Raw genomic sequence first — 13,951 nt, 5'->3', positions numbered from 1 at the left:
TGAGTGAGAAGATGAAAAGAATCTGGAGAGATGAATTTGGAAGATGCTCAAGGTAGGAAAGTAATTTTCTTGCTAACCTGGGAAGAGGGTTATTGAGGAGTAAATCAGCATTTTTTGCAGCTCTACCAAAGGACCTAGAAGCTGAACAATAAGAACAGATAGGACAAAAGAAGATATGGAAAGATTACATGTTATTCCCAGGAGTACAGTCCAAGGGTAGGTCCCTCCTCTCACAAAAATGCGCGGAGCAGCTGCAAACCTTGTGATCAGSCTGGAGATGAAACAAACTGTGCACCAAGAAAATAAACAAACAAAGCTCAAAAATCAATTTAGTTCTCTTCTATTTGAGTATGTTTCACAAGAACAGAATTGTTTTTTCTTGCAGATCTACTTGCTCTATTTGCAAGAAGAAAGCATTTCTTGACATAGAACAGGCATGATTAAGACATGAGTAAAGCAACTCTGCAGCTGCAAATGCACAATTTGGTAGTCAGGAATAAGTAAGCAGTACTTGCAGAAGACAAGTCCAGTATCTGCTAAGATGAGTGGCTCGACAAGAACAAACAAGAAAAGCTGTCCTGGGAAAGCTGCATCGTTCAGCTTGCCAGACTTCCATGTAGGCTGTTGAGATCTATGATGTTGTTCAATGGTAGCAAAAGCAGAGAAACTCAGTATTGAGTGACTGTGTAACTACAGCGAAATCACTGCGTCTGGATAAGCATGCAATACACAAGTAGTTTAATTATGTAATTATTATYTATCTGTACCTTAAAGTATTTATTAAAGTTTTTTCAGTAAATTAGTTCAATTTATCTAGCGTCATGCCAGAAACACAACAGAGAACCCTTCCGCTTACTTTCATGTTTCCATGAGGCTGCAAGTGGAAGCATTATGCTATTTTCATAATGAAAGCAATTTCTGAAATAAAAACTACACAAATGTCTAAAATAATTATAGATAAGGCACTTAAAATTGTTCAGTAGCCGACTAGTCTCCAGGCTAGCTAACTGCTTCTTTCTGGTCTCTTGGATTGCACATCATCTTCTGACTTTCTATCTTCCTTATCGCAGCAYGGAAAGTTGCTCTTATTCCCTCTTATTCTTCTATTAAACTAAGGCATTGGTGTAAATGTCCCAATGATCTGCTGCACYGTGGACGTTAATAAGTCTGAACAATAGTTCCACATCAACTGCAGCATCACTGTCATACCAATGACAGTGATCAGTTTTTGCTTTTTCTTTTTATATTAAAATAGACTAGAGAGACTGTAGAAAAATGTGTAAAATACTTGGTAATCAAAAAAGAGGCACTTTAGTACTGTGTAGCAATACTGGCAGTGACCGTAAGAAATATATAGTAATAAAAAACTTAAAAGACCTCATTCTCACTCATTTCAATGGGCAACTGAAGGCTTAACAACCTGATTTCTCTACCAGCCACAGCTTCTCCTGAATCTAGGTTACAGAGGTTTCATTTAGTATTATATGGGATATTACAACTACACAATTGCAGGTGTCTGAAATAAGGTATTTTTAACAATAATGTTCAACATTGAGAATGAGCTATGTATAAGTCACAAGTAAAAGTCAGGCTCAATTCCAGAAAGCTGCTTTGGTAACACGGACTCCCACACACACTGTCAATAAATTCAGAGATGCTTTGTATTACAACTTAAAATCAAAACCCCCACAGTTCTCCAAACTTAAAAATTAAGAGAAATAATATCTGAGTATTAAACCTGGATTAAGGAATTATGGGGGTTACTTCTTGCAAAGTTGGGCAAAGAACATAGAACATACTTCTCTGCATTTCCAGAGATTCAGCATTACCTTAGTGCTAGTGATCCTAAGGCAATTAACAAAGCAATGCCACCCTTTATTCATGTAAACAGCTCACCAAAATTGAAGACCACAAGATTTTTTCAAAAAAGTGGGATAGGAGAGAGGGAAAAAAAAAAAAAAAAAAAGGAATTTCACCAGCCAGTGAAACATACACACCTCCAGGCTGTAATGTAACAGCACAAAACACTTTTTGTCATACTTAGAAAAGTATGTGAAACATAAGGTGTCCAACAAAACATGCGTAAGAGATGGACATAAAAATCCTCCACATTAAAACAAGTAATAAATATCCAGATGCTTCTTAAAAAATGCCAGAGGAAAATGAATGAAAGTAAGAAATCATGCTCTTAAGTTTCATTCCAGGTATGGCATATCCAGCAAGCCACTAGTTTCACACTGGAGCACTGACTTGATGCTTGAGTCAATGAAAAAGTAATCCTGCTACTTAGTCACCAACTGCTCTGGTCGACACTACGAGGTTTTTCTTGGAGACCTTCCAACAGTGTACCAACCAACCCTATCCTGTTTATCTTGAGGCCTGACCAGCAAGAATTGGGAATTCTTATAGTACTCATGTTTCAAGCAAGAAAGTGACACACAAAAATGAAGTATGAATAGTCAAGTATTAAGTTAAAATGAATTGTGTCATTTAGTAATTCATATACACATAATGACAGACTAGATTTATATTTCATTCCCATAGTGCTTAATTAAGGAAAAAAGAATGATTTTTCCAATGCTTATAAATATTGTAATATATACAARTATGACATTGCTATTTAGTTGTATAAACTTTATTTGCTTTGGAATAATTTAATAACATCTTTCTCCTTGTAACTAAAACCCTTGCCTAGTCTGAAAGAGCTCTTTATTTTAAAAGAATCATTATGCTAAACTCATCAACTCTTAAAACATTTTTAGCTTTTAGTAAAGAAAACAATTGTAAACAGAGAGCTTTTGTAAGGTAGATAGCTATTACAAAGTTCAGTTAGAAAATCAATATAGCATTTTAGCTGGAATTTGCTCATTAAACACCCACAGCTCTAATGCAAATTATGATGGAATGAATAAAGCAAATACATATGCTTCTTTCTTTTTATTAAATGTAAAATCTACTGTTAATTGCATCTGGTATGTCATATAAACTTTTCTCCTTAACTATTAAATGGAAGCTTTTACAAAAGTCATTAGAGATTCTCTTTCTTTGACTTGTATAAATTTCAATATTTGTTCAGTAAAGGTTCACAGCAGTTAAATTACATTAACAAATATTATTAGCTACTATGTAAGCCAACTAAGTAAAATACTTATATTGCAGGTAAAACAAATCATTGGGTGTTTACAATAATATTTGGATATGTCCATTTTTAAACAAGCTTATCAAATATCATGTAATTCCTAGTCAAATGGGAGAGACTCAGAGTCGATTTTTTTCTTCTCAAATACTCAAATTTGTTTAGTAAGCTAATTGTTTTCTAATATGGGCAAAAGTAAATATGAAGAAGATGAACCATACCGAGTATGAGTTTACTGAGTCAAAGTAGTGTACATATTTTCTTAGCTGAACCTTATTCTTTTGGCAAACCTGTCTTCTATACTTCAGCTACCTTTAAAATACAGTAGTAGTGAGAAGGGGTGCTAGAAATCATTCTAGTTTGAACACTGGCTCGTGATTCTCCAAGCAACAGAACTCTGGGTGAAGAGAGTAAAGGACTGTTCCTGGGGAAAAAAAAAATGTCTATTTGCTGATTTCCTAGAGGTCATCTTCGTAAACAGAAAAACTGAGTAGGAAAGGCAATAAAGAAGAAATTATTAGGATTCAAAACATTATCTCAGCAGAAATCACTTAGCATTACTCATTAAAAAAAAGAGTAAAGGTCTGAATACAGGCAAGACATTAAAACAACAATAACAAAAAAAAAATCATTATCCACAGGATTACTCAGAATATATTGTAAATATCATATAGTACTATAACAGTTGACTTTCAGGATAATTCAGTTTTACAAAAATAATACCAATATTACAGATTCTGTAAGGTGCTTGACATTAATAGRTGGGATGAAATATCGCTTTTTGAAAACTTGAAAAAAAAGCTATCCAAGAAACACTGCAATTAAAATTTTGCTAATTGTTTTCATTACTAACCATAGGTATAATGACCAGCTACTGAAAGAGAAAGACACAGCAAGTTTTTTTTTTTTTCCCTTTGGTCAACAACGATATATTGTTGCAGCCTGTGAGTGCCTGTTCTTCAGTTTAAGATTTAGTATTCAGGATCAGCTGAACTCTAAGGGAACTGGGATTTGTTTTGGCATTGATTCTAGTACAATCAAAGTTATTTTAACATCTCATCATTACAGTAATGAGATGTATCAATGAGATGATGTTTTTATTAAAAAAAGGCCCATAGCATCTTAAATATTCCAAATTGATTGAAAATATAATTATTCCAAAACTTTTTGCTGCCTGATTTGACTTCTCTTTCATATAGTTATACAGTTCTAACACCAGAGTGATGGTTGAACTCATGAAAAGAAAAAAAAACAACCCAAACACCACACCATGGAGAAAATTCTTTTTCTAAGTTTCRAAGGTTTGTATTATTGTAAAGGAAAAGCAGAAACATGAAACAACTTGGTTGGCCAAGTCATACTTAAAATTCAAGATTCCTGTAATGAGCTTCTTATTCGGCCATTGTTTTCATGAAAGTCCTGTGCTGAAGCACTCCTGTAGAGTGGTTTAACTGAAGCTGTTTAGAGATTCCCACCCCCCTAATTAGGATTTCCCAAAAGTAGCTAGAGGAAGGTGAGGAAGTCAGGGAAGATACGGAAAAATAGTACAACAAATACTTGTTTTTCATTTCAYCACCTCTCCCGTTTCTATCCTTCACTGCTGGCTGTTTGTCTGTCTAAACACAGGAGGACTTGGGAACTATCCTCATTTCCAGATCAGCCACTACTATTGTTTTATTTAACCATACAGATATACGTTCGATCTCCTTACAGATACACAAACATGTATGCATTTGTTATCGATTTATTTTAGAAATCAAAATCCTCTGAGACTTTTTCTATTAGATAAAATGACTGTGCTCATAATTCTAAAATAAGAAGCCAACCTCAGAGTCAAATAAACTGAAAAACAGATTCACTGTGTTGTTACAAAAGTCTCTAGAACGTGTCATTAATCAATTTCTGAGCATACATGTTGCAAAATGCAGATAATCCCTGGAAATGTTCAAAGCCTAAGGCCGTGGCACAGCTCTCAATCAGGTTAAAGGCAAACTATCAAGAGCTCCAGGCTGACTCTTGACTTAAAAACAGTGCTGAAATGTTCTACCACGAAACAGACAAGTCCTTAGCTGGTTTTTGAAAATTACCAGCCATTTACTTTCAGTTATGACCTATAAYAGAAAAATAACAGCAAAATAGTGATAAAAGATCATAAGCAAGCTGCTTAGTAGTTTTGACCAGTCTGTACCAGGAATTACAGACTACAAGTCATTTACGCCTAAACGTGACTTCATAGATAAAGCATTCTGAACAAACACTGATAAAACACACTGGACTTCTTCACTGCTCTGTGTTTGTTATACATATTTAGTGTGTAGCATTCATCCGCTCCTACATTTCCAATGCTATTAACACAGTGTTTTTAATAAAAGGCTAAAATTGCTGAGTGGCAGCTATGTATAGGGTTTTCTCTGTGTACTCAGATCCCAATTCAATTAAAAAAAAATAAAGTGGAGGAAGAACAGGGGAGAGTATTATACACAGACCCCCAAGCTGGTTCCTGTGAAAGCCAGTGCTTGTAAAACTGTTAAGCCTCTGCTTCTAATACGCTAAACACAGATGACTGAAATTCAAACTGTAATGCTGTTTTACTTTTTTCAGTGAATAAATTGCTAAAGTCTGAATAGTTACTTTCGGAGAAGAGCTATGCAAGTGATAAACACTGTATTAACATTCGCAAGGTTTAATTTGACAGGAAAATGAAGCTTTTTGTAATTTCCCATGCAGCTCATTATTTCCAGACCTTTATTTTCCTGAATTCCCCCTGCCCAACCACAAACACACACACAGAACTTATCCTTATTTTTAGTCTAGCACCACAAAAGAGGGGAAAAAGGGGACAAACTTTTCATAAAACACACAGATGATGCTGGCTTGCTTTTTACACACAGCCTCCATCCCATAAACAACTCAATGATTTACATTTGAAATCTATTCCAGCTCATCATATATATACTTCAGAGAGGTGCATTCTACCTTCTGATTATCTATSATTCTGACAATCTGAAGGTAAAATCAGTGTTTCAAATTAAGCTATCAATAATTAAGTCAAAAGATTCTTAATCAGCCCCCCCAACATTGTATTTTTTCCCCTATCCTCYAGATGAATCATCTGCCTTCTGATACAGAGGATTAAAATTCTATACTTATTTAAAAAATCTTGCTATTAATCAGGACATATTTTGTAAAAATTCTTAGACAGCAGATTTTTATAATGAAATATTATATAGGTCAAAAATCCTAAGAATTATGGAGACTACACATACAAATGAATTATACACAGAAAACTGAGTTAGTAAAGTATACGCATTTACCTATTTAAACTGTAAATTATCATTCATATTTAGGTTTATAAATACAAGGGTTGGGAATGACTGAGTTCTTCTGTCTAAAGCCCAATATTGGCCTTATTTCAGTTTAATTGGAAGAGGATCTTGAATTCATCTTCTCCATGAGATATCAGGAACCTGGATTTCTGTTTGTACCAAAGGTTAATAAGAAATGTGTCTGCAAAAGTCAAACAGCATTAAATACCAAAAACTGATTATTATTCCACAGGAGTTGTTCTGTCATTCATAATCTCTCCATGCTCCAACCTTCCACAGCTAATCTTTAATGGATGACATGCAAGAAAGAAAAATAACATCTAAAAAGGGACTCTAAAGTGAGCTTTAAAAAAAAAGAAAGAAAGAAAGAAAGAAAATACTTTTCCTTTGCACTGGAAGTTATTGCCACCCACAGTTAATTACTGGCAAGATTACTTACTTCCTCTTGCTTTATGGGATGTTAAATCAAACTTTAACTCTAAGCTAACAGCCACTTGTGTATTTGTTTTCATTTTTGCTACTCAAACTATTGCATATGCAGTCAGTATTTATTTTTCAAGTTAATTCAGGAAACTTTAAATAACGTTCATGAACAACTCCATACCACATTTGAGAATTCAAAAATGTCACAAATGTTAATTACTCATGGTCTTGTATGAAGAGACTGGAAAAAAGTACTTCGTTTTAGTTTTACTGCTGAAAAACTGAAAGTAGTGTAACGGCTACAAGAGTATTAGAAACATTACTTTCCCTTTTTTCCAGCCCACATTTCCTATCATTAGCCTGGCCTTTCAGGGAGTAGCTGGARTATGCTAACTCAGACCTCAGCCAGGTGCAACACCTAACCAACCTAGCAGAGCTGGAATTCAGCCACTTCCTGCTAAGTTGATCCTGATTAAAAATTTCCTTCAAAATTATTCTTTGTCCCAATTTACTGCASTGTGATAGCATCACAAATATACTAAGAACTGAGGCTGTGCTGTCATCTATGGTGTATTTGGTACTGTAATGGTGGTAGTAACTGCCAGAAGTTGAGGGCCCTGGTATTTTCCGTAGTTGTAGACTACGCTCTACAACTGTCACTTACACACAACGAGCTGCTTCCTCTAAAAGCTTCTATATACCCATGTATTTATTCTTCTGCTAGATAAAAATCAAGTTACATATTACATTGGCCCAAATTGGATCTGCTCTCTTTGCCAGCCCTTTTGAAGACTACTCCTTTCCAATGCCTCCATCTCTACTTTCCAGGTTGTCTTCAGAGCACATGTTCCTTCTTCCCTTTCCTCTTACATAGAAGCACCTATTCCCTTCAYCGTTCAACATCTGAAAAGATGAACAGTTTGCAGTTCAACATTTCAAGATTTATTTTTCCATCCTTTATGCTTTGTTCACCTCAGGCGTTCCCTTTTTTCCTTATGTTATCCTAGCCCCATTTTTTTTTTTCTTTTTTATGATGTGCTCTTCCCTTAACTTCCTCTCCTCTTTCTCTGCTCTTCACGAGGGAAGTGAAACTAATGGTACTCTCTGACATTGTTTAACATAAGAGAAAATCTAATAGAAGAATAGTAAAGAAACAGCAGGACATGCAACACGTGGCAACTGTGATCATTAAGAACAGCCTCCAGTGGCCAAGAGCCTGCAACCAAAACTGCAAATTCCTTCTTCTTCCTAGCTCTAATTACTTGACACAGAGACAAGGACCCGAAGCAGAGCTAAGACCCACTTTCCAGGCTGTTGTAAAAGAAATATAAGGACATTCTGAAAATGAGTTTTTTAATACAAATATTATGAAACACCCTCTTCCATCTCTTTTCATTTGCCTTTATTCTTTACTTGTTCTCTAATGATTCATTTCTGAAACTTGCACTTTTTTTCTTCTCTTCTTTCCTTGAACGAAGTAAAAATAATAAACAAGCTTTGGTTATTTGCTGCTGAAAACTGTGTTTTTCAGGCAGTTTCGATTTTAAAATGGCTTTTCCTCTTCAGCTTTTCTGTTCTTGCCACAAGGCTTGCTTATGTAAAACCTATCAGTTAGAGGGTTACATTTTAAAATAGAACTGTAATATCCCTCAAAGTAGATAACATTTTTATGGTGTACYTTTCTGATGTTTTTTACAATATAATTTTGTGGAGTCATTTTCTTATCATAAAGTCAGTACTAAGCAATAATAAAAATGCAAACACCCATATTTACAAGCTTCAGTCTACCATGTGTTATACACTGCAGTAATTAAACATTAACTAGCATCATGAAATCATAGCAGTATGTGTTCTCGTTTCCTGAAAAGACTTAACACAAGGAGGAAAGATTTTCCCTAAACACACTGAGTCCGCTTGGCTGTCCTTCACAACTCTCCCCAAGGCTTTTACGACAGAGATGCACAGATCTCCAAGTTTCAGAATGTTTGCTACATTTAAAAATTCTTAGAACTGCAGAACAGGAAGCAAAAAAAAAAAATATTAACAATACTTCCTATTTGTAAACAGTTTAAATAGTAAGGAGCCTGTTACCATTTCTCCCAACTTATTTTAAAAAATGTTGTACTTCCTGAACTAGTAAATGCAGAAAAAAGGTTTTTTTGTTTGTTTGTTTGTTTGTTTTTTGAAAGGCCACCCTTATTACACATTCAAACTCTGGTTAAAATTTGACTTTACTCTTTTTTTTAATGGAATAGCTGCATTAATTATCCATAACCATATTCTTGTCATATTATTTCGGAGAGAATATTATGCTTAGGATATAACTAGAAAGTTTAAATAATAATACAGGAGAAAACAATTTACTAATTTGTACTTCAGTCCTGTTCGTAAAAGGAAAGCCAAATAGGATTTTGACACACATTTAGTATTTAGTATYTTTTTTCTAGGTTTTAATGAGCAATGAACACCTTCATTGAGTACAACATTCCTACAATATATACATAGAAGTAAAACACTGTGCAAACATCCAAGAACAAACACACAAGTTGGAATTCAACCCAAACAATTTGCATAGAAGTTCAGCTGCTGGATAATCAAGATATAACTATGATATGCAATGCAGATGTTTTTTTCTTCTAAACTCGCAGAAAATAGTGTATGTACATAAAAGGAAATAAGAATAAAATTATGCCTGTATTTCATTTATTTATTTAACAGTATCTAGTCTCTCCTTTCTCTTTTTCCAGARCAAAATATCCAGGAACCCTGTCTTCCATCCATAATATACACAGAGTATCAAACTCCTGAGAATGGAGTTATAAGTGGAAAGCCAACTATCTGTTTCTTCAGCTACAGAGCTTATTTTCTGCTCCATTTTCCTAATGACAGTTACYCGTCTTTTCAATATGAATATTTTGGGGACAGGTATCAGTCTTATGCCCTACAGCAACTCCTATTACACGAACTGTGTGGGGTCTAAGAGGACACAATTTTACCTTGCTCACACCTTGTTTAGTTATGAACAAACCATATGATGGGTTTATAAATGTGTTCCTATTGATTTTTTTGAAACACTTGGAGAAAAATCTGAGAATATTTTTCATCCACTAGGTACATGATACACACAATCACTTGMTAACCAAAGTACTGGTCTAGTAAGCTTTTTGAAACTGCAGAATACAAACAAAATTGTTTCCATTCTTGTATTTCTACCCAAAAAACATTTAATGACAAATAAAAGCAGGTATTCATTTTCARCTATAAACTCTTTCATTTTGAGACATACTATCAATAGATAAAAATTCATTAACTATCAAAAGAACAGATTTTTCAAGAAAAGTGCAGGTCTCTAGTTGAGGTGAATGTGCAACTATCTCCATACACAGGGAGGGGGTAGTATTGCTCTGAACGAGCTAAAACAATAAGTGGTATTTGAACTGCTGGTTGAAAGGTAGAGGCACTGGTAATCATTATTTCCCCTTGTTTGTTCAGGACCTTCCAACAAAACAAACAACCTTTTTGTGATTGGATTGACATGGTGTTAACAATGCATTTAATGCCCAAATCAGTTTGAATACAGGTAAAGCTCTTGCTAATACCAGTACCAGGATGTTAAAGCCACCTATTTTCTAAGCAACTCCAAACAGCCACATATAAAAAAAGAAAAAAAAAAAAAAAAAGTCAAACCTTCCCTCCTTTAGCAAATATAGCTAACATTCACTAGGCCACGTCATATAGCAACCGCAAGTACTGTATGAGCCATACAGCCATCTGTTAAATGCTTGCCTACTGTACCTGCAATCTTTTCTGCAATCTTAGCTTCTGTAGCTCTGTCTTGCAGTTCTAAGTCCAGTTTTATTGTCTTCAGCTCCTTGTCCTTTTCAGAGAGCTTATCTTGAAGCTGAATTGAAGAAATGGACAACGAAATTCTTATTGGACAGAAACAGTCAATCAACTCTTTAAACCACAACAAAATATTAAATAACAACTCTCCTCCTGACAAAATAGGAAGCAATACAACAAAGTTAAACTAATTCTATCTGTTTAAAGGAAAAAGGTGCAATATATACATATAAAAATAAATAAATAAATAAATAWATACATATATTTAAATCAACTGTTTTATATGATTTTGTGAGACAAGCAGAAATTTTTATCATTATTTTTATTTGGGAGTCTTCTCTTCAGATAGCACTATCTGTGATCATTCTTACTAAGAAAGTTCAGAATTATATGGCATGAACGATACACCCTGTTCCTCAAGCGTGTCTGCATGAATTACCTATTTCCTTCTAATAATACTGACATCACATCTCTGAAGAGACTGGGGTATAAATGAATCATTTTCCATATGCCTTGTCAAGGGATAGTCTTTTACCTGTTAAGGCCTGTACCTTACTTGGGAATTCACTGAATCTATTCTTGAATTGATATCTGAGCTTGCCATTGATTCTTCAATGAAACTTCATGGCAAGATTAGACTTTTCCTTTGAKTAGGCACATGCATCTGCTACTCGTGCTAAAATTAACATGGTGTTCAAGTAGGGCAGATTTTTCCTCCCCTCAACAAGAACAGATTCATTATATGGACCACATACATAGAAGCAAGAGCTTCTATTCATGAAATATCGGCCTTTGCTTTAMTTTTTATTTATATTCAACAGCTGTAAAAGTTGTCATGAACTGCTTGGCCATCTCATGTGGCATGTTTAATGAAACAGATGAAGTATGCTCTTGAAAGTAAGTTTCAAACTATGTCAAAATTTCATCATTTAAACCATGCCACTGTATTAGAAACCATTACACTAGAAAAGCTGAAGCCCCCGTCTTCATTATTTGGAAAGCGCTATGGAGACAAGGGTGTAGCAGAGGCTAAACAAATTCAAATCGCACTCAAAATACAAACTGAGCATTCTTCTGGTAAAAAGTCAGYTTCAGAACCAATTACTATCTTAGCATAAGAAATTCAACTTGCAGAGAGGAAAAAATCTCAGGGAGATTATTCTGCTAAAAACAGAAGGCTAACAGAGTTAAACCAAAGCAGTCATTAAGAAGATACATGCTACTYTCAACTGAATACATGATGGACTAACGCATCCTAACACACCAGAAATAGGCAAAAATAGATCATAGAATCATTATACCTTTATTTCTAGTCTGAGGCTAAATTAAGCATGAAAGAAAGTACAAAGGAGATGGTAAACAGATATTAAAGTTTGGGATTAAAAAATGTATAGTGGTTTAAATGAACAGAGGGTTTCTGGGACATAAATGACAAAATACGGATCAATATGATAAGGAGGGAACTGCAAGATAGAAATTAGTCACCAGAACTATATGTAACAATGAAAGTTTGATTAAAAAGAAAAGGAAATAAAACAGGTGTTGACAAATTTGATGTCTTAACCCTATAACCATAACTTTTTATACTAAAACATATATCCATGATTTTATATACGAATTGTCTCAGTTTGCCATCACAGTCCATTACGTTTTCAGGACTAGGCCTCAAAGGACTTTGATGATATTTCTTACAAGCAACAAGCAAGTAATAGAACAGTAGGCTTTCCCCTCTTAACAAGCATTTAGTATCATCTCTCAAGATTTCATTTACATCTAAGCACTTACGGGTTGCAGCTTTCTGACCATTCTATGAAAATACTATATTAAAGCAAAATGTCTCTTTYGTCAAAAATATACGAACATACAATTTTTTATGAATTACCATTGTTTTTGTGTTGATTATGTGAATTCCCAATTTGGATAGCTTTGGATCCAATTTGGATAGTAACATGATTGTGATTGTGATTCCAGTCATTACTACAAATTACTATTTTATCGTAAATACATTTATTATGCTATGYAACTATTTCACTGTAGACTTTGATCCAAAAGTTTTTTCAAGCTAATGAAAACCTTTCCTTTAATTTCAGTTGGTCTACCATTTCCAAACCATTTCTGCTTTCTTCAGAGGTATTATGGAAAAATCAGTTCTCTCTAAAAGAATGGCTTTGAAGTTATTTGCCAATGATTCACTTGTTCTTCATCTACGATGCAGGAACTGATGCCACTGATTAAAAAGGTCAAAGGGTAGGATGAAAGATTTTTTTTACTTCCACAGAAGCAGTTCTTAAACAAATACTACAAATTCAAAATGACAAGAAAGCTATTGATTAGTGCACTAAAGTAAGTAATCAAACTAAATTAGGAACAGTTTAAAATGTAAGTTTTGTAATACAACAATAAAAAAGCAAATACTGTGACATGATATCTCGATTGTACCTTTGTATTTTTGGCCCTTAGAGTGTCCAATTCTTTCAAAAGGAATGCAGTTTCTGTCTTTCTACCTAAGTCTGCAGCATCTTTCCATGAGGATATAAAGTCAGGGAACATCCTGTCATCCTTTCTTTCTACAGAGCTGTTTTTAGAAGGAAAAAAAAAAGAAAGAAAAAAGCAGCAAAATTTTTTCTTCACAAATGAAAAATGCAAGTAATTTACAAAATATGATTAAAATCCATAATTCTGAAGTAATCTGTAAATCAAAAATAGTAAACAAACATACTATAATTCTAAGGTATAAGACAGATGAATATAAATTTGGCTACGAAGCCTATAAACAGAGAATACTTAAAGGAAGCAAATATTAAAAGCTTTGGCTTACCCTTGAATGACAAAATAATGAAACAATTGAGGATCAAATAGATGGTCAGGGGGCTTTGTTTTGAAGAAAGTAAAAATTTTTTTTTTAATCAAATTCTTCAGGAAGATGGACTACTACGTGGAATGAAAAACACAGAAATCTCTAAATGTTTTTGACCTTGCAAGTTCCTTACTTGACATCACTCACAGAGTTTTAACATTATTCGTTTAGCTATAGACAAGTGAAAATAAGGCCATATTTAAAYAGGTATTTTTGTAAGGAAGAAGGATGATTTACCTATTGAAACTTTGTAACAAAGATCTTGCTATTAATGGATACATTGACTGTTGTGCTGGCAACAACCGTGAAGAAATCCCCTCCTGATTAAAAAAATTAATTTACTAGTCTAAGAAAATGACATTAAAA

The 13,951-nt window shown here is 34.1% G+C and overlaps 1 protein-coding gene across 1 annotated transcript in view; it reads right to left on the bottom strand.

Annotated features, from left to right (window-relative positions):
- MIPOL1 (mirror-image polydactyly 1) overlaps positions 1–13,951 on the bottom strand; it is a 189,430-nt gene that overhangs the window by 127,026 nt on the left and 48,453 nt on the right. The window contains exons 5-6 of the mRNA XM_085301717.1: positions 13,168–13,303; positions 10,681–10,786 (exon numbers count right to left, since the gene is read on the bottom strand). Of these exons, the coding sequence (XP_085157843.1) occupies positions 10,681–10,786; positions 13,168–13,303 (242 nt within the window). The remainder of the gene's footprint in view (positions 1–10,680; positions 10,787–13,167; positions 13,304–13,951) is intronic.

Source organism: Rhea americana, unplaced genomic scaffold, assembly GCF_003343005.1.
Source record: "Rhea americana isolate MKP2758 unplaced genomic scaffold, rheAme1 scaffold_18, whole genome shotgun sequence".
Lineage (NCBI taxonomy): Eukaryota > Metazoa > Chordata > Aves > Rheiformes > Rheidae > Rhea > Rhea americana.
The sequence above is the reverse complement of the archived record's forward strand: the minus strand, read 5'-3'. Positions and strand labels throughout refer to the sequence as shown.